The following is a 22,578-nucleotide window of genomic DNA, read 5'->3' on the forward strand; positions in this document are numbered from 1 at the left end:
GCATAAGATTAAGTTTAGAAAGTTCAAAAGAACAGCATTTATAATATTTTGTAACATTACAAATGTCTTTATTTTGATCAGTTTACTTCTAAATTAGTTTTAAAAATAGTGGTGAATTATTTGAATGATACAGTTCAGCATTTGTTAATATAACAATGTAATTGTTTCAGTTTACATTAATTTCATAATTTAATGTTTTTCAATTTTACATTACATTAATGCCATATTTACTTTATTTACTTAATTTTTATTTATTGTAGCAACAAAAAGTATAACACAATTATTCACTTGGAAATAAATCAAATCACTGAAATGACTTAGTTTCATATTGACTTTAAAGTGCAACGGTGAGGAAAGATGAAACTGCTATTTGAATTAACTTGTTTTAAAACATGGTACAATAGAAAACGTGAGTAAATTCAACGTTTTGCAATTCCTGTGTAAATGCATTTATGCTATCTAATTTATGATATATATATATATATCCCACTTCAGATGCCGCTTTTGCAGTATATGGAGGGCACTTAGTGCTCAAGACAAGAAATTAACAGAACACAATTTTCTATGTGTTATTGCTAAGTGCTACACTGTCCTTTATGTAATTATTTAGAGGCATTTGTTTGCTACTTCTCAGATCTACCGTTGCCCTCTGGAAAGTCTTTTTCTAGCTTCTACTTTGATAACAAGAGTTGGTAAGTACCAGCTAGAACTGTGGATATAAATTGAGACTTTTGACTACTTGAAGTTTTACCTTTTATCTCAGGATATGATCTTTTCTGTGCCCTCATGTATGCAAAGTAACTATTTCATAACATCCGCTAGTTGAAGATTTTATCCCAACTTAGCAATGCATCTTGGCACATGGCAAGGCTTGTGCCGAGATAAATTCCCTTTAATGTCTTTTTGAGTGCGTTGTGCATTTTAATTTAAAATGATGTTAATAACAATAATAAAATATAAGATAATTCTTCTGATCACTGTCCCAAGAGTAAAGAAAAGACTTTCAGAAATCCTGATGATAGAACCGTGCCTCACCATCCTCTACTGCCTCAGCTTGGATCTTGTTATAAATCTAATTTGAAGGCAAATATTCATAACTCAAATCTCCTTTTCTGATCCCTGTGCTTTATACGGAATCTGTTCATTATTTAGTTGCCTCGTACAAGCTTTATTTAATTGGCATGATTTTTTTTGTTTTGTTTTTTTTATTCTCATTATTATTGCTAACCTTTCATCTACTGCAATACAAACTGACAGTTGTACTTTTTCATCTTACATATTTAGTTGCACAATCAGTGCAAGCATATACTACACAGTCCTTTATGATTTAATTTCTATGCGAGTGTGTGTGTGTGACGGCTGTAACAGCTGGATGGCTCCTCTGGCTCTCACTCTCTGAGCTCAGACGAAGCAGCTCCCGGCGTGCTGATCATCCTCCCTATTGTTTCCTGAGTGGCTTATTAAATTACTCGACCTCCCTCGTATAGTGGGAGCTGTCAATGTGCTGCCCTGCTCCACTCTCCTGCAGGGCTCACTCTTTCGCTCTCTCTCCATCTCTCACCCTCTCTTTCTCTGGGGCCGATAACAGGAGCTTGTATCGGGGCATTAATCCTTCTGCTCTCTTGGGTGGGATTAATACTCTCTCTTTGTGTAATTATGACCTCATTGCTCTGCTCCGATAAGAGGCAGGTTATCAGGTCAGACGACCATAGAGGGACGGCATAAAGGAAGAAGCGAGTGTTTCGCAGTGGAGGGACATTAGAGGAGAAGTTCACACAGGACACATTTTTGTATCTGTCGGTGCTGTTTTCCTACGTAAACATGTTGATGAATGTCTCGGATGTTGAGATGCGTCTCGCCGTTTTTGAAGGCAAGAGCACGTCCTTTGTGAACAGCCCCTTAGACAAGTGACACTGTGCTGACTTTTAAAGACTATCAAGGAGACTACATTCTGATTTGCTGTCTTACTCCATGTTTTTCTTTCTCCATCTCTCCATATCCATTTCTCTCTCTCTCTCTCTCTCTCTCTCTCTCTCTGCCTGCTGTTGCTGCTCTGTGCCATATGGAGCTTTACTGGAACTCCTCTTAAAAGATTCACCAGATGAATCTCTCTCTCTTGCTTTCCCTCTCTCTCTCTCTCTCTCTCTCTCTCTCTCTCTCTCTCTCTCTCTCTCTCTCTCTCTCTCTCTCTCTCTGTCTCTCAGCTGATGGCTTTCTCATTTAACAGATTGGCTGATGTGTCAGAGATGACTGGGTTATGCCACCGCTAAATGAGAGGAGGGAGCAAGAGACAAGTGCTTCCAAAAGCTCAGTGATGCTCCTGGGCCAAAGTTCTGTTTCTGTTTTGTCTCTCTGCGTGTCAGACATGTTCAGTGAGCGGGCATATGTGTATTTGTGTTTTATAGTTTGTGCTTTTACTGTACATTTGTCTCTATTTTTTATTTACTGTATTTATTTATTTGTAAATAGAGAGTTAATGATGGGAAAGTGAAAGGTTTTGAAAGGCAGTTTTTTCAGCTTCTCACAACATGAGCTACTATTTGAAGATGCTATGTAACAATAACCACACCGTCTGAACATGTTTCTGTTTGCTTGGAATGTTTCTGCAATTTAAAAATAGATAATTTCAAATAAAAAAATGAACTAATAAATAAATAAACACTTATTAAACATTAAGTTAGTGCACCCATGCAATAAAATGAATATTCTGCCATCATTCACCCTCATGTCCTTAAAGGGATAGTTCACCCAAAAATGAAAATTCTGTCATCATTTACTCACCCTCAAGTTATTCCAAGCCTGTATCAATGTCTTTGTTCTGCTGTACACAAAGGAAGATATTTGGAAGAATGTTTGGGGGGGGGGGGGGGTACTACAAACATTCTTCCAAATATCTTCCTTTGTGTTCAGCAGAACAAAGAAATGTATGCAGGTTTGGAACAACTTGAGAGTGAGTGAAAGATGACAGAATTTTCATATTTGGGTGAACTATCCATTTAAACCCATAAGAACCAATACGGTTTGTTCTCATGTGTCAAACATGCGCGTTGAGCTTCTGTTTGCCATGTTTGGCACCTCTGTATTTGATGACATGATAAAAGCCTGACTAAAATCTGTTCATCATATAAAGCAATCACTCTTCTAAAGAAGACTTGTCTTAAACCACTTGACTTGTATGGATTTCTTTTATGATGTCTTTTTGGAACATTTGGATGCTTAAATTAAAATATTGAGAAATTATATTAAAAAGGTATTTATTTGTGTTCCAAAATAGGGCGAGTAAATGACAATTTTATTTTTTTCTGTGAATTAAATATTTAATTGCATTCAGTGAAAATGGATCAGTTTTGATACTAAAAGTATGAACTTTTAAATTATAATTAAATTATAGTAAAAGGAAGCAATATAACAACCAATACATTATAAGTACAACCAATAAACCTTCATTAGACAAAACTGTATTTTTAGGCAGCAGATATAAGAGTAATTCACACACACACTACTATATAAATAGAACTAATGTGCTATTGAATTGTCTGGGTAACACTTTACAATAAGGTTCATAAGTTAACATTAGTTAACTACATTAGTTAACATTAACAAAGATAATAAAATGCTTTATAAATGCAGTTCATAATTAGTTCATGTTAATTTCAACATTTACTAATCTTGTTAACATTAGTTCACAAACCATGAACAGCTGTATTTGTATTAACTAACGTGCTCGTGGTTAGTTCATGTTAGTTAATACATTAACTAATATTAACTAATGAAACCTTATTGTAAAGTGTTACAATTGTACAATAGTTTTCGGGCCTGTGATCGCTGCATGCGGTGTAGCTGCGACTGAAGAGGGTGTAGTTTCCGCGCAGCTGTATGTTGTGTGTGAACGGATCAGTCTTGTCCTCATCTGAATTATCTGTCAGTGTCACACCATTCTTTTGTGTCTTGGGCAGCTGCCGTCGAAGACTCACCCCCCCCAACCTCACTAAAATCCACTGACCACCATTAACACACACACACATACAACTCTGCCATCTGGAAACAACTGGCCCCCACTTGAAACACCCGACATAGATTTAGAGGAGCGGGGCTAATTTATAAGAGGCCTGTCCCGCCGGCTCAGGTTTCAGGTAGCACTCAACACTGCTGTCTTATATTCACACGTCCTCTGACTGACGTGTTCTGCTGCCTGCTCTGACATGCCATAGACATTCACATAGATGCATTCGCTTAATGTAACAGATTACCTCAGGTGGTAAACATAATTCACTGAATCTGTCAAGTGAAAAAAAAATACATGACAGATCCCAAACCATCAGCATAAATGGTAACCAATAACAACCAAGGTTAAAACAACACAGTCTCACACTGAGCTACCTGTTTTGTAAGATCGAAGCATCTTTAGCTATTGTCTCAAGGCTAAATTGGACATGTTTATTGAGTTTGTAATGTTGCAGAACAGTTTTCCATCAGGTGTGTGTGTTTAAATGTGTCAGCGGTGGTCTAACTGAAGGCTGTTCATAATTAGAACTGCTAATGATGAAGTTTAGAGAACGGGCCTCTCCAATTTGGAGCTGGGTGGCATCCTGTTGACCGTGGCAGCTCAAACTTACAGCCAATCACCACAAGGCAACATAAATCACAGAGAACAGAGAGACATATACGGGGGAGAGGGTAAACACTTCCAGCTGAAAGCATTTGGGTGCTATTTGTTGAGAGGAATGATGTCGTTTATATTGGGTGATCAGCGATGTTTAACAGACCGGCTCTCTATTTCATTTTCTCTCCATCTCGCACTCATCCCTCTTCATTCTTTTCTCTTTTTCCTCCCCCACACACACACACACACTCACTGCCTAAACACTCTTTCATCCCTCTGCATTTTCTCTCTCTCTCAGAGAAAGCGATGGGCCTGAACTCTCTGTCTTCCTGCATATTTGGCGTGGAGCATTTTGACACAGGGCGCTGTGGCAGAGTGACGCAGGGAGCCGTGCTGTGACGCGCTTTTGAATGTTTCTGAAAACGCAGAGTGACAACCATTTGAACTGAAACATTTTAATGATGAAGCAGAGACAGCGGCGGAAAAAGAATGTGAAAGAAAAGTCGTGCCACGTTCAGGAGTTACGGCAAATCCTGCTTTGATGCCACCAGGCCACTGCATATTATCTTTGACCGTTCTTCGGTGAGCAGAGCTTTCATTCCGGCCAGCTGGAAATGAAGTGTCTGGCTACTTTTCTTCGGGCCGCTCCCCTCCATACCTCCACAGTTCCGGTGATTATGTAGCTTCGGCGAGCGGCCGCTCGACTGCAACATCTTCCAAAAGTTTCAATTTCACACCATGTTCAGCCGCATAGAACCCTCCTATTCCACATGGACCCTATGTCAACCCCTGTAAAATCCACCCCCCAACCTACCTTAATAAGTTTCCTTTTTTCACATCGATAGCTCCTCTGTTTCCAATTTTACCAGCCCTCACTGTCAGTGTCTGGGTGTTCTGCTGGGTGAAAAACGCTCTTGCGCTCTTTCTCTCTCTGTCTCACTTTCTCGCCCTCTGTCTTTCACACCCTTTCTTTCTGTGTTTCTTTCCAACTTTTCAGTGCGAGTGTGTCTGATGAGCTCAAGCTGTTGAGTCTGCCTCTTAACAGATCGCAGATTATTAGCATGTGGCCTGAATGTCTTGCTCCCACAGTTAAACCACTCTACTGATGGAGATAATTATTACAACTATACACACCGAGTCACACCCGTCTCTCTAAATACTTTGCTCTCTCTCTCTCCATGTTAGGGTAACATTCTCTGTGCTCTGTGATTAACCATTTGATGCATGATATCAGTCTTTAAAAGACGCTTTTATCCATTCAAGATGTGAACGAGCGACCTTTTACTCTCGACTGTTATTCTTTTTGCTTGTTAAACGGAAGTAAAGAAAATGTATTTGAGGTAGAGTTGTAGTGAACAGGAAGTAGAGAAAAGTGCTGGTTGGGACAGTTGGGACAGACCGGCCAGGTCAGCTAGACCCACACTGTGCTCGGGTCAATGTGATCGCTGGATTGATCGTGAAATTGTACGCTGCACTTTCGGACATTGGCTGCAGAGCGTTTCATGTTTTAGAGTGTGCTGTTTACAGCCCTCGTATTCTCCAAAGCTCTTCTCCCTGCCTTTGATGGTCAGCGGCTCATCATACACACACACACACACACACACACACTTTTTGCACAGGCAGTCATTCACGCTCACACATTCTCATATAGCTCCGAGTGAGCATACTGCTTTAATCAATTTTTTCATTGTGTTTCCTATTAACATTTTTAATTCCAAATACAGCTTGTACAGTATATAATCAATATTTGCTTTTTCAGTCCTTGGTTTTATCTATTTATAACAAAAGCAGACTTGTTCAATTGATATATCTTCAGCTCTTTTTGGAGGATGAAAAGTACACACACAAAAAAAGATAATAAAAGGAAATCATTATTGTTATTTTAAAGTAAAAAGAAAATGATATAATATAATAATTTATTTGACAAGGGTTTAATTACATTTATCTTTTTACTTTCTTTGATCAACACAGTTTGCAAGTCTATGTAGGATGCAAACACAAAAAAGCCAGACTTTTGGTATTTCATGAATGTACAACATTAGTCGAACCATATGTCATGACATTTCCAACATATTTTCCCTACTTTTAATCAGCTGCCTAAGAGAACAAAAACTTCTGATGCTTTACCTCAAATACCTTCACATTCTAGCATCTTTACATTAAGACTTTTACATTCGTTGTAAGAACTGTGTGTAGAGAGAGCTAGAAAGAGAAATCTTTTTTTCCTTTTTACTGAGGTCAAATGAGCAGTTTTAGTCATGTCCAGTTCAGCCCAACAACACTCCTCAACAGAGCAGTCTTGGAATAGGAAAGAAGTAACAAGACTAAAGGAAAAAAGAGCAGAAGTGTTTAGGCAGGTAATCCCTTAGGAAAATGGATCACTTCCATTCCAAACCTGATTCATTCCCTCTTTTAGTGTCTCCTGTCCGTTCCTCCCTTTCTTCTTCTTTAATTCCACGCTCCTTTCATCTCACCATTTCAAATAGTCATAGGAAAGATTAACGGCGGGAGGGAAAAGCTGCTTTTTTGATGATGGCATTTGTGGGATAAACAAAAGATCTCAACAGCAGCTAACACTAAACTTTTTCGTTCCTTTGATCCCAATTTACAGAGTTCCTTGCCGTTATTTTCCTCTCTCTCTCTCTTTCACTAACTCTCTCACTTTTTTTTAATGCAGAACTCTTAACTTTTATATTGGATACAGTTGTGCTGGTCTGGCTTGTGTTTCTTCTCTTTTTGAGCTTTCATATCATACAAGCTGGCAAAACATAAACCTACAACCCTACCACCGGCCAAAAAAAGAAGAAAGATGGAGGGAAGAAATTCTCATAAAAGTGGAAATGCCCAGCTGATGTTTCCAAGCTGTTGAATATGATGGGTGTTCTGGCAATGTTACGGAAAAGGAATATTTTTTCTCCAGTTCATTTTAGTTGCTTTTTAACCTTCCGAATGAAGTCATCTTCAAGTGTGCTCAGCCGGTAATTTAGCTGGCTTTCTCACTGATCATTTCTTGATTTTCCATTTTCTCTTCCTGGCTGTTGTGATAAGGATATTAACCTGTGCATTGAAACAGAAAAAATGGAAATTTTCGAATTAAAGTTGTGCAAAAGCCTCGGTTTTTGAATATAACATTTCAAAAATGTAAATCGGCAATAAAATCGGACAGCAGTTGTATTTATTTTTCAGGCTTGTCCTACACTGTAAACATGATTTTTTTTAAAGTTGTAAATTAAACAAAGATTAATGGAGTATGTTCTACTTAAAAAATATATATATATTTAATGTGTTACTTGCCATTATTTTGTAATTATTTGTTAAATGTACTAGCGGTTGGAGAAAAAATGATTTCAAAATAAATCAGACACCCAGTTTTTTATTCAGTGTTGACAAAGTGACCAGCAATATTGTCTAAAATGTATATATCATTAGTATTGCAAAATAGAGAAATAAATACATAAGAAAAAAAAATTTAATAATAAAAGCATAAAGTTAATTACATTCTTGTTTTAAAGAAAAAATCTAAACCTTTTTGATTTAACAATTAAGGTTAATTGCATCTATGTTTATGCATTTTTTATAGTTTGTTTTCAGGATGGTCCACATAATGTGCATTTTAGAGTAAACAAATGTGTCTATTTTAAAGTGTTTCTTCAAAAGTGTGTCTTTTATCTGAAAGGCAGAACTTCCGTTGCTGCAGCCGCCATATTGTGTCTTACAATACTTCCATTTTATTACTGGTCTGTCTCGTACTAGTCCTCGTACTGTCTGGTCTCGTGCATGACACTTCACACACACACACACACACAGAAATACACAGGGACCGACACACAGGTCACCTGGCACTGGCTAAGGTCATTTACGAAGCTGGCAGGGATATGTGCAAACATACAGAAACACAAACGCACACATTTGCACATGTGAAAATGGTGAATATTCATCTTTGGTTGTAGCAGGTTAAAGCTGAAATCCCCCTGTTGAGCCAAGTGTTACTTTTCCGCTTGACTTGATTCCTGCATCCGCTCTCACGGACAAGCACACACACACATACACATAAAACACACACATACTCTTTCAACGCAGAGTGACTCATTATACAAACACACAAAGACGTCGGCACACTGATTAATGCTGTTTCTTATGCGAAGGGTTCACAGTCTGGTGGGTGTTTAAAACTGTTGCAGAGGAAGTTGTGGACTGTCGCACTGTGTTTGTTTAAATAGTAATGGAGATCAGGGATGAAAATGAAGGGAGAAAACACATCAGCTGCAGCCGTTGTTGCTTCTTCAGGAGGACTTTATATTAACATACAAAACAGGACAGGAACAGTTGTAGATTTTCAGGTTCATTTGGTCGAGTCTTGTCCCCTCTAGCTGTCTGGAGGTCTCTGTTCCCACAAACCAGGAAAATTCTGATTTCATCCGTGCTGTGAGCCATCATTAATGCTCTTTATCATAAATAAATGTTGCCCCACAATAACATTTCCGTGTCGGACGCTCAGCATGGGCCCCTCCATATGAAGGGAAGTAATGTAATGTAAATATTTTGAGATACTGCTTGTCTAATTTGTTAGAAGACATGCTTTAGCATTTTTCCTACGGTCCCAAATCAAATACATTTAAATAATTTGAACTGTATTTTGGATTAGTTTTTCCTGGATAAGTATTATTATTAAAATAATTCTGGCTGATTTGTGCAGGACATCACTGCTGATGTGTGCACTGAAGCATGGCATGCTAATATATCCTCATTGATAATTTAACATATTCACTCTGTCTGACTGCAAACGTAAACGATCCTTCAGACTCCCATGCCAATGCAATGCTCAAATTACCTCAACAAACCTCTTGTAACAGTTTGCCATATTAGTGATGTCAGTGTTTTCCTATTTAAGGCTTGGTGCAAGTCATTGAACCGCAGCAATTTTTAATTAAGAATTTAATTACCAATAATGCAGTTGATCAGCTGCTTCTAATTCATTTATGAAGACAGAGAAGAATCAGATAATTAAGGTGCACATATTCATAATAGACAAAAGTGTTCTTTGTTAAGTCAGCTGATTAGAAAATATATTTAGCCTTTTATCATTTTGTTCAGTGTTTTTTTTTTTTTTTTTTTTTATCCACAAAAAAAATCTTAAATCTAATTATTGAACTGATTCAAGCATTTGAGAATAAGCACACTTTTATGTACTTTTGATTTTATATTTAACAACACAATACATTCTTTCTACATTTCCATACTAGGTGCCTAAGATTATAACAAATGTAATTCATACTGCTGTGACATCAGCATATGGGCCTGACAAGCAAAAGACTTTGTCTCTGCTGTGCGCGCGTGCGTGCGTGCGTGCGTGTGTGTGTGTGTTCAATATGTATACTCAGGCCCACATGAAATTTGCATGCACATAACAGAAACACTGCTGAAAATCCGAAAAGGTCTACATACAGCATTAATGCCAGATCAAAGATGTTCATGCCCATTTTCAGTACGAACCAATAAGAGCGCTCATCTGCAACAGAAGCACCTTAGAACGTTCTCTGCCATTTCAGTCAGCAACAGAGCACTCACACACACGCTCAAACACTGCTTCACACTTAAGAGATATTGCGATTACCCCTCTAATATGCCTTTCAACCTTCTCTTTCTTTCTCTCTCTCTGTCTGCGGTCTAACACATTAACGTCGGACATAGAATTAAGCAATAGCTATTTTTGCCTAGTAAAACATCCAAACCCCTCTGTATCGGGGCACCTTTAATCTCCTGTCCTCTAACACGTCCATATAGGGAATCTTTTTTAAATCATCTACGCATGCCGCATACAAAAATTCAAGAGTGCCGTCTCCGAGAGAGAGTGGATGAAAGAGGAAGGGCGAAAAAAATATGTTTGAGCATGAAAAGCAAAGCATGCATGTTGGGAGGGCTCCAAAAGAGGGCCAGCCAAGAAAGAAATTAAAGTACAGCGATTATCTGGACCCAAAATTAGAAGCAGAGGGTTTTGGACTAATAAACATTTGAAACGCACCCCAGGGCCCTCACCATCATTTATTACTCCACCATCTCCCATTAATGTGCTTTTTTTTTTTTTTTTCATCGACTCCCAGGATGTTTTAGGTAGATTTTATTAATTCTTGCTGGCAGGGTTTAATGAAAGGTTGTTGGTTATTTTTTTTCCTCTTCCTTTCCCAATCCCTTCCGCTTTGTATATACTGATCCGGTGTTTTATTTCTGTCTTCTAATGACTGTATCGTTGTTATCAGTAACTCTTGCCGTATCACAGGCCGACAAAGAGCGGTCATCAATTAACCCCCCACCGAAGTGTCCCGCTCTGACCTCTCAGCACTGCTCTTAAGCTTATCAACTCCCAAAACAAAGCACCCCTCCATAGTCTCTTTTACATACACAGACTAGCATACTGTACGTGCACACACACACACACACACACACACACACACTCGGCTAAAGGCATACACACAATCAAAAAGATTAGACGTTTCAGAAGCCAATATTCAGTGGTGGCACTACTGCAATTTATATATATATATATATATATATATATATATATATATATATATATATATATATATATATATATATATATATATATATATATATATATATATATATATATAGCATTTCCTTTGTTGGTTACATGTAAAAACAGTCATAGACAATTAGTGTAGTTCAAACAAATGATTATTTGGTAACCCTTTACAAAAAGGTCTCCTTACCTAACTTTAATGAATGCATTCACATTAACAAACAATGAGCAATACATTTGTTACAGTATTCATTAATCTGTTAATGTTAGAAATACAACTGTTCATTGCTAGTTCATGTTAGCTCAGGTCCATTAAATAATATGGACAGATACAACATTTGATCTTGATAATTTATTAGTAAATAGATTAATAAATGCTTTAAAAGTGTTTTTCATTGTTAGATCATGTTAACTGATGTGGTTAACTAATATTAACAAATGGAACATTTTTAGAAAGTGTTGAAGATTATTTTCTATAAATTCATTCAAACCAGTAACATGTCTTAATATTTATCTGGATATTTATGACGACGTTTAAAAGTTTGGAGCCCGATTTTATTTGTTTATATTTTTATGAAAGAAATTGATGCTTTTATCCAGCAAGGAATTTATTCAATTTATCAAAAGTGGCAGTAAAGACATTTTTAATGTTACAAAATGTCAAAATGTTTTGATCTTTCTATTCATCAAGTTTGAGAATAATAAATGTTTCTTTAGCTGCAAATCAGCAACATTAGAATGATTTGTGAAGGATCGTTTGCCATTGAAGACTGCAGGGATGGCTGCAAAAAAAAAGTCAGACGTTTTTGCCAATTTTAACATTTTAAAATTGATAAATAGAATATAAAATAAATAGAAGTATTAATGAGTATAAAAAGTAAATTTTAATTGTAATGTATATTAATGTTTTACTGTATTTTGGGTCAAATAAATATGCAGCCTTGGTGAGCATTAAGATACATTCAAAATCTCAAGGAAGGGCTTTTGTGCAAAAACAAACGCACAGGCTGAGGGAAACACTCTCACGCTGTCTCATGAAAGACTTCACCCTCATGCCGTCTCCCGACAGTCCAGAAGGTGGAAAGGATTTGTGAATCCTGGGAAGATTAAGTGTACAGCTTAGTGCTGTGTGACCGCTAGTTTACACTTTTTTTACACTCTCCCTCCCTCTCTCTCCCATCCCTATGTTCTCTCACTCTCCAGGTAGACAACAGTAAGCTCACAGTCGGGCGGAGCCTGTGCCGAGCGAGCGCTCCGATTGGTTGCCGCGTTGCGTTACACCGCGTCATGCGGGCAGGATGGATGTGAAAGAACGCAGGCCCTACTGCTCACTGACCAAGAGCAGGAGAGAGAAAGAACGCCGATACACGGGCTCATCCGGCGACAGCGAGGACTGCCGCGTGCCCACCCAGAAGTCCTACAGCTCCAGCGAGACGCTCCTCAAGGCCTTCGACCACGACTCCTCGCGTCTGCTGTACGGAGGCCACGTCAAAGAGATGGTCCACCGAGAGGCCGATGAGTACAGCCGCCAAGGTGAGTCACCTGTGCCTGTCATACCTCAGAGATGCAGGATGAATCCATCGTGACTTCACACAGTCCAGAGGTCACATGTCATACAGCTTTAGAGTGAAAAACGAACAACAACGTTTGCCTTGAAATATGCCAAGAACGGCTTTTGAATGGATCACATTCAAATAATAATATATGGGATGTACAACCATAATTATACATAATTAGAGGAAATTAAGTTTGGTTTGGCACGACCGCACGCTTTCCCTGAGAAAACATTTACTTACGTTTGATTGAAAAATGAAGCAGATTCAAAACAGATTAGACAGATTTACGGACACAAACTCACTCTGCTACTTGTCTAGTCGACAGAGCGAAGAAATAAAGCATTTCCTCTGATTAGCGCAATCCAAACCCCTCGACCGAGCCTCTCATTTTCACATCCGAAGTTTCTGTTATAACATATGCCCATGTGGCCCATTGGCAATAATGAATGGCACCATAAAAAACATAAACAGCATTATTGCGCTGTTCTGAAGTTTGCAGTGTGCCCTGGTCGGCCACAGTTTTATTACTAATTATGAGCGCAGAGGGTCCGCAAGCATTCGCACAGCCGCGCTTATAAACTCCCTCACATTCATTGAGTTCTTGGTTCTTTTTTGTTTCTTCTGCATGTAAGGCTTCATCGCAATATACAGCAGTAAAGGTGAGTTTTAGCACAAATGTAGATTTGGGTCAGATGTTTGTTTTTTTTTCCTAGGTGTTGTGATTGTCTGCGTTAGCGCTGTGTGTTTGTGTGCCCTTAACGTAAGTGTTGTGTTAAGCTGAAGGTCAGCCTGGCTGTTATCAGTCACTGGAGTGCTAGAGGCTCTGTCTGTTGAGTGTGTTTATTTTAGAAAGCACAGGAAGTGACACCAGATTACAGCAGGGGGTAAAGGAGCAGCCTGCCTCCAACCATTATGCAGGGTAGCCCACTCAATCGCAGAGAGCGAGAGAGAGAGAGAGAGAGAGAGAGAGAGAGAGAGAGAGAGAGAGAGAGAGAGAGTGAAAGGCGCTCGCAGATGTAGCGCAGGCACCGTTGAGCTCTTGAGAGACTGCACTCCGGCCTCGACACGGTCTTCAACACTCTCCCCATAATCACCCTGCCGCAGACGTCACCTAACCCAGTCTCAAGCCCTAACCTTGGCACGCAACAGCATTCGTCATGAAACTAATTCCTCCCGTGTGATATATTTTTAGCCTTTAGACCATTACCATACCATACTATACCTAGATAATTAATTTGTGGAATAGAAAGGACCAGGCAGGCGAACTGAAATTGTTAATTAGCCATTACACAACAATGGCAGATTGGAATTACTGAGATCTGAAATAATGTAGCCTTGCTGGGAAGTGCTGCCGCTCAGTTCCATTACAAAGTTCCATAAAGGTCATTACCAGTTCATTGATTGCTTTCAAACTCAAATTAACACTTCATAAATATTTGAGCAGAAAAGCCATAATTGTTCAATTATCTTATCCTGTACAATTTCATCTACACTAATTGGTGTTCATTTGGAATTTATATGATTTTAATTGAACTTCGGTGGAACCCCGATTATTTCTGTAGTTAATAGCCCTTATTAATTCCTGTTAATGCAGGGGATCAATGGTTTTCTTTTTCATTTATTTCCTTTTTTATTGTCATACTAATAAAATGCGGCTGTGATTGTTTTAACATGAAATTCTGTGGCTTAAAATAATTGTAGTCACTTACACATGAAAACTTTACTAGGTTCAATTTTGAACATTATCAGATACATTTAGAATATTTACTTTATGATGTATTTGATTTAATCAAATTAATTGAAGTGATTAGATTTGGCCAAGATAAATTGTTGTTTTTTCTTCTTTTTCCTTATACTTTTTTTTTTTAACAAAGAAATGCATTTAAAACATTTTTAAATCGTTTGAAATGTTACGCTGCGTCCTTTGAAGAGTCGTAACCATTAAAACTTACGAGGATCTGCTTGCAAACGACTAAATAAATGATCCGTTTAAAGACCAATATATTTCCGCAATATATAGTGTCAGTAAATGTGAGGAAGGTTGTTTTTTTCTTTTCCTCTGGCACTGCGGTTTTTCAGGCCTCAGTGTTTTTGGAGCCGTGCACACCTATCACCATGGCAGATAAGCTCCCTCCATGGAATGCAGTCTGCTCCACAGACTAATTCTACAGAATACAGAGTTTGGAAATCATTGGATCCAGACAAAAAGAACCGGAAATGAATTCTAAGTCGTAGCGGCTTATAAAGTCCTTTCACACTGTCTAACGTGAAGATACATTTTAAAGTTTGGATTTAATGAACTGTAAATGAATCTGTTTTATTATTTTTAAATGGCATGGATTGATTTGTGTAACGTTTTAGTCTTGTTTAGCCTTTTTTAAAGTTTTTTTCTTCTTTGGGAAGCATGTTTTAAATGAATTATTGTTATATTTAGTATAACTATATTGTATATTTATTTATTATATTTAATTTGGAGAAGAAATTAAACATGTTCTTCAGCATTTGTTTAGCATATTTTAGCCCAGCAACACATTATTTGTTACTTTTTCCTTATTTATTTATTTATTTAAGTTGATTACTCAGTTATTTAGTATTTAATTGTTATCCACTTTGTTTGTTCTTTGAATTTATTTTATCATAATTCTTTTTAATTATGCTTAGTTGTACAATGAAAATATTTAAATTGCATTTAAAATGCATTTTCAATTACCTATAAAATATATTTATATTATGATGATATGTGTACATAAATATTATTAAATTAGTGTAAATTAATATTTATAATCATATGAATCATATTTTCTAATAATATTTTTTGTTTCTATTCTTATAATTTGTTTTATTTTAATTAAATTTTCCCCCCAAATATATATTCGGAGTGTCTATTTACACCAAGTGCAAATAGCGTGCCTTGTTGGCAAGTACTATTCGTACTAGCTCCGCCTAACAATGCCTGTTAAGTTAGTAAAGTATAAGGCTTAAAGATCTAGGTTTTGACGCAATCGACCCGGGTGGAAGCCGCCTTTTGCAGAGCTCGCTCTTCTCCCTTTTCCCATCACATATCACATCGGAAAATTAAGAAAATGTTATAAAAATGGAAATAAAGTGCCTAATGAAATGTTTAATAATAATAAAAGCATTTATTTGGTAGGGATAGGTGTAGGGAGGGCTTTTATTGTTCCACTAAGGCGGCATCCATTTAATAATTGTAATCAAATTTGTTTTATTTTCACTTACACAATCACTTACACTCTGTTATTATTTCATCCTGTTTAGGTAAAACAATACTGAGGTGCAAATAGTATGAATCTGTGACAATAAAGTATGAATAGCATCTCATTTCTATTGACACATATTGGAAAGAACTACTTTTACATGGTGTAAATAGAATATATCACTATTTTCACTTGGTATGCTATTTCACTTAGTAAATAGCATCTACAGCTATTTGCACTGTGTAAATATCATCTATCGCTATGAAAATGTTATTTTCACTTGGTGTAAATAGCATCTATTACGATTCGCGATTCTTTATTGTCACTATACAGGTACAGCGAAATTAGAGCAATCTTTCCAGTGCAGTCACATATACTTAGTGCAGCTAAAACATCTATATGCCATAAACAATATAACACAATACACACTTAGTGTAAATAGCATATATTGTCTAGTGTAAGTAGTCATCTCGCCTTTGAGGTCTGATATTAACGGCCTGGAGACATTTATGAAATCATCATCCAGATTTAAAGTGCTAAAAGTACCAGTCTGACTGCTAACACACTGTGGCATGATAAAGCTGTCTCCTTGTCTGTGCACATTTCCCCTTACAGTCTCTATTTGTGTGTTTCTGCCTGTCACCCAAAAGTAATTAAATTTTAATTGTGAAATTATCTAATGATTGGACATCTGAAGACAGCAGCATGCTAGGAGTATTTTTTTTTTATTCTATCACCTCCATACATGGTGCAAACTACAGGAAGTCTTACTATAAATAATATGACAGTTTTGATCACAGAAAATCAGATATATATCATGATTCTAGCTGTGCCAACTTGACACGGATATAAATAATCTTTTATTTTAGTGGCGGTTTTCTCTTAGTTTGAGACTTTGCACAGCCCAAGAGACTGCAGTCAGTTCATTAAAACATTTTTAAAGAGCGTGTAAACGGCTGTTTAGACATGTTGCCGCGGTGTTCCCTCTCACGGCTAATTGCTGCCGTTTATCTGCATCCTTCCAAAATACATGTAGAAGGTGCACAGAGAAAACATCATCAGTCTCACTGTGAAACATATTTTTCAAGCTTATTTTCAAGCTCACTTAGCACAACTTGGGCTGCCAGGGAACATACGTGGTGCTACAGGATAACGATTAGTCAAGTGACTGCCCACCGTTCTCAGCGAAAAGAGTTTCTATCTGTATTTTAACAAAAAATATCAAAAACAGGAGTTGGAATCTTATGACAGTCCCATGCTTGTTATTCTGTTATCCTTTATCTTTTGAGTTGAAGCCTTGAGTTGTTACATACCCACAATTTTGTCCTTGTTTCAATGCTGCCCAGAACATTTATTTATGTATTCATTTATTTGCTTTCACAGGGTGAACTATTATTCATGTCATAGTCATTCAGCTGAAAGATATTCTGGTAACTTGGGGGTATATCTGTGGTTCCAAATACCTATCAGAAGTCACATTTGCAGTACATTGTGGGTCTTCAGGGAACAGACTGCTAAGTCTGCAGATATTTGACTGTCTGATGAGACTTGATAGTCTCTTTGTTCCACACATGGGGTGTTAGCTTGCCTTGTAGAGAGTGTGTGTGTGTGTGTGTGTGTGTGTGTGTGTGTGTGTGTGTGTGTGTGTGTGTGTGTGTGTGTGTGTGTGTGTGTGTGTGTGTGTGTGTGTGTGTGTGTGTGTGTGTGTGTGTGTGTGTGTGTGTGTGTGTGTGTGTGTGTGTGTGTGTGTGTGTGTGTGTGTGTGTGTGTGTGTGTGTGTGTGTGTGTGTGTGTGTGTGTGTGTGTGTGTGTTGTTTACAGAAGCTTTCCTTTCTGTCTGGCTTTTGGGACAGTTGATACAATCTCCATGCCAAAAAAAGAGACAAAAAAAGATAGATTGTGCTATCTATTTACACCTTTATTTTCCTTTTCTTTTCCCCTTTCTTTAGAGCTGTGGATCTTTTCATTGCTCGACACTCCCCAAATGGCTCCCCAGTTGCCAGCAAGGCCCATTTACCTGTCAGCTTGTGTTTTACCAACACTCTATGGGCTGTTCCCACCCCACAGAACAGGCCAACAAAGCATACCTGAACCCCCCCCCACACACACACACACACACACACACACAAACGTGAAAGATGCCACTCTGTACTTACAATGAGAACCACTTACCATGACGTTCAACCCGCGAGTGATATTGAGCCCTCTCAGGCTCTCCCTGGTCCCTCCAGTGAGAAAAAAAAACAAATAAATTTTATGTGCTCATATACTTACAGCTGATTGAGTGTGTGTGTGTGTGTGTGTGTGTGTGTGTGTGTGTGTGTGTGTGTGTGTGTGTGTGTGTGTGTGTGTGTGTGTGTGTGTGTGTGTGTGTGTGTGTGTGTGTGTGTGTGTGTGTGTGTGTGTGCGTGCGTGCGTGTGTGTGTTATAAGGAAGCTTTTGGTGTCCAGGGAATTAGTGAATTCTAGTTTATTTGTCATCGCTCTTGATACTATAATTGCAGAAGTAATCGCAGAAAACAGAAGTCAGACTTCAAAATAGAACATTAAATGGGTTCTTTTTAGTGTCTCTTTGATTGATTGTTTCCTCTGCTTAACTAGGGCATGTGGAAAATGTCTCAGTGTGTTTGAAACAAACGGTTGCTGCATTATAAGTGTGTGTGTGTGTGTGTGTGTGTGTGTGTGTGTGTGTGTGTGTGTGTGTGTGTGTGTGTGTGTGTGTGTGTGTGTGTGTGTGTGTGTGTGTGTGTGTGTGTGTGTGTGTATGTGTGTGTATCAGTGCATTTTATTACAATTATTTAGGTAATATGGACAAATATGAGTGCATTGACAAGGTATTATTATTATTAGTAGTAGTAGTAGTAGTATATCCATTATTATTTCCTTTTTTATAGTTTGTTTTTACATTTTTTGTAAAAACACTTTGGTAAAAACAGTAATATTGTGAAATAAATAATAAAAACAATTTAAAATAGCTGTTTAGTATTTTAATTCAGTGTCACATGATCTTTCAGAAATTATTCTAATATGTTGATGTGCTGCTCAAGAAAAAATTCTTATTATCAATGTTTAAATCATTTTTGCTGCTAAATATATTTGTGGGAACCATGATACTTTTTTTCGTAGGATTCTTTGATGAATAGAAAGTTCAAAAGAAAATAATTTATTTGGAATATAATTATTTTGTAACAGTATAAATGTTGTTATTGTCACTTTTGATCAATTTAATGAAACCTTGCTAAAGAAAAGTATTAATTACCTAAAAAGAAAATCTTACCCAAAACTTTTGAAGTAACACAGACACAGATCTTTTTTTTTTTTTTACTTTAATTTGTTTTGCTTTCATCTGATATGCAAGCAAAATAACTGTAATGTTTATTTAGCAGTTAAACTCACATATTACATTGCGATTCTAAAAAATGGTACTATTCAGCTGCCAAATATTTGATGTTCCCTCCCATGCCAATGTGTTTTATTCATATTTGGCACTTGCAGAATGTTCATAGAAGACCATGTGTTTAGATGTATGCTCAGTTTGTTTGTTACATTCCTCTTACAGGACAGAACTTTAACCTGAGGCAGCTGGGAATATGTGAACCAGCCACGCGCCGTGGCCTGGCCTTCTGCGCAGAGATGGGCCTCCCCCACCGCGGCTACTCTGTTGGTGCAGGCTCAGACATGGACACTGAGAACGAGGGGGTGATGTCACCGGAACGTGCCATGCGCCTCTGGGGCAGGGGTGTGAAGTCTGGCCGCAACTCCTGCTTGTCCAGCCGCTCGAACTCAGCCCTGACCCTGACTGACACAGAGCACGAGAACAAATCAGACAGTGAGAACGGTGAGTGGAGCCACACTAGGGCCACGTTCAGCCTTTTAGTCCAGATTCAACTAGCCCAAAAAAGAGAACATGTTTGTTTTTTTCCTCTACCATGCTAGAAAATCCAACTTAAGCTGATAGCTGTGTTTTGGAACATTGTAACTGGTATCTAGCTGGTCTGATATGGTCATTAGCTAGTGCAAGCTGATAGACTATCTTGGCCCAACAAAATTTTGGATGTCCAAATGGCCAGCTTGAACCTGCTAGAAATGAGCTACCATGTTCCAAAACTTAAGATAGATTGTCCTATATAGAGGACCCTATAAAATGAAATATTTATAGATTATACACACTTCTCTTGCACAATATTAGCATTATCACACTCTTTTGACTCTTATCATGACTGGCCGCAGAGTCAATAGCCATCAGAATAAAGTCAATATATCCGCATTCTCTCTTTCTCTTTAAACCCGTACCACTGCTTCCGCTGCCCTGAGGGGACCCTCCAGCGGCCCAATCAAAGGTCTGTCTTTGTGTCGGGCGCTAGGAGACCTTACCTAGCCATCGTTGGAATGCTCCACTCGCATGAGCGAACACACACAATGGCTGGTTAACAGGCCCCAGTGGTTTGAAGTGCAAATTTGATCATGCTTGAAACCTGGAGAAGTGATGGGAGCGACGATCTCTCTCTCTCTCTCTCTCTCTCTCTCTCTCTCTCTCTCTCTCTCTCTCTCTCTCTCTCTCTCTCTCTCTCTCTCTCTCTCTCTCTATCTATCTCTATCTCTCCTTCTTTTTCTTTGGTGCCGTCGTTCATTCCCACAAAGCAGCTGTGATGGTTCAAAGAATACTCAGGTGACAGGCTTCCTCTGGGCCTCCCCGCCACCCTTCCGCTGCCACTCTCCCAGAGTGGGGCCTCGGCAGGGGGGAGATGTCATCACGCCCTCACATGCTTTTTTGATTATATTTTTATTCACACTAAAATCCCTCAGATTTGTTTCTTGTTGTTCTTTTCAGGTCCAATTGAGAATGAAGTGGAGGTTTTTTTTTTCTCCCCTCCATTTTTTTTTTTTTCTTCATGAATTGAATTGAGAATTAAAGCTGCTGACAGTGAGGTATAGGACAGCCATTTTGAAGGAAGCAGGAAGCTAAGCAAATAAAGAGCAAAATCATTCATTATCTTCCTATGCACACACGCTCCTGTCACTTACTCTCATTTATTAATATTCTTTAGACTAACAGGTGTTGTGCGCAAATAACCTTTAAGAAGACCTTATCTAATCACTTTCATTAACACCTTTTGGCTTAATTAAGGAAAGCAAAACGCTGAGTGTGTAGGATTGTTATATTTGCTTCCATTATGAGATGAATGTGTGGGGCAACTCTCATATCTCTGATGACCAGAGCAATGAATGCACTCTATAAGCGGGAGCTTATTCTACGTATTTTATAATCACTTTCCCTAGTTGATATTTGTGAAAAGAGCCCTGTATATATGCATGTACAGTATGTATGTATGTATGTATGTATGTATCTCAGGTGCATATTGAAATTAAGAGAAGAAACTTGACTCTAGTTTATTCCAATAGAATTTAATGTTAGCATTTTGCTTAACTAAACATTCAATACTCTAACCCAGTGGTTCTCAACCAGGGGGTCCCGGCAAACTTCCAGTTAGGGATGCACCGATACCACTTTTTACAGATATTTTTATTATTTTGTGCTTACTGATACTTAGTACCGATACTTGTATTTTCATTTCATTTTAAAAAATATTGAGCAGAGAAACCAAAAGAATATGAATCATATTAGTTGGATAAGCATATATATATATATATATATATATATATATATATATATATATATATATATATATATATATATATATATATATATATATATATATATATATATATAATCTATCTCCTTCAGTTATTTTCATGCCTAATTATGCCTGTTAAAATGTGTTGTAAGAACTACTGTTTCTTTTACTGTTCATATTATTGCTATATCATATATTATGTTTAATAGAATAGCAGGGCTCAACAAGTCAACAGCAGTGAGTGATGTTCTCCTTCTTTTTTGTTAGATTCACATTGAGGACAAAGACAGCAGTAGGTTTATTTGGCTGCTGTCACTTTAAGAGCTGCACATATCAAACATACTGTTACACACGTTTTCTGTTTACGTTCACTTAAGGCATAACCGACTATGTTTACAAGGATACTTGACTATATGGACATTTTGACATAATTTTGTGTGAATTTGTCCATTCAAGTACAAGAAGACATGAAAGAGAACTCAATTTAATAGGTTATTTGCGCACTGTCTGAGAGGCACGTGCTTCAGATCTTTCCACACAGAAAACTTATGGATAACATCATGTGATTACTGTACCGCCTAACTGTAATAATGTAGGCAACCACTCGTTATACATAAATCATGTAACAGTTCATGTTTTACTTTTTACTTGTGCATACGATTTAGTTTTAATTCAAAGGATGCATGGAACAATCAAGAGCATGCAACAGAAGTGTGCTCTCTCTCGCTCTGTGTACCTTTGGTTAACGTTAGTAATATGCTCCTCATTTTACTTTCTTTGCTATTGTCATCCAATCAAACTATAAACTTTCCAGCGATGTCTGTGAAAAAGCATGTGCACTTGACAGCAGCCTATATAGATGCAAATATTTCAATTGTTTAACATTCTATTCATTCGATACATTTACTTTAAAGACATCCTTCTCTAATATCCATTCTGCTCTGTTTGCTATGTTGTCGGTCTTTCATTGTCACAAGCATGTTGGTATCGGAGGTATCAATACTGGTATTGGTATGGGTGCCTCCCTACTT

General features: G+C 37.7%; 1 protein-coding gene across 1 annotated transcript in view; it reads left to right on the forward strand.

The window, feature by feature from the left end:
- Positions 1-12,344: 12,344 nt before the first annotated feature.
- Positions 12,345-22,578, forward strand: part of tenm3 (teneurin transmembrane protein 3) — a 228,391-nt gene continuing 218,157 nt past the window's right edge. Inside the window, exons 1-2 of the mRNA XM_079811553.1 lie at positions 12,345-12,674; positions 19,471-19,749. Coding sequence (XP_079667679.1) covers positions 12,440-12,674; positions 19,471-19,749 — 514 coding nt within the window. The 5' untranslated portion in view covers positions 12,345-12,439. The remainder of the gene's footprint in view (positions 12,675-19,470; positions 19,750-22,578) is intronic.

The sequence above is a fragment of the Gobio gobio genome (assembly GCF_949357685.1).
Source record: "Gobio gobio genome assembly, chromosome: 3".
In the NCBI taxonomy this organism is placed as follows: Eukaryota; Metazoa; Chordata; class Actinopteri; order Cypriniformes; family Gobionidae; genus Gobio; species Gobio gobio.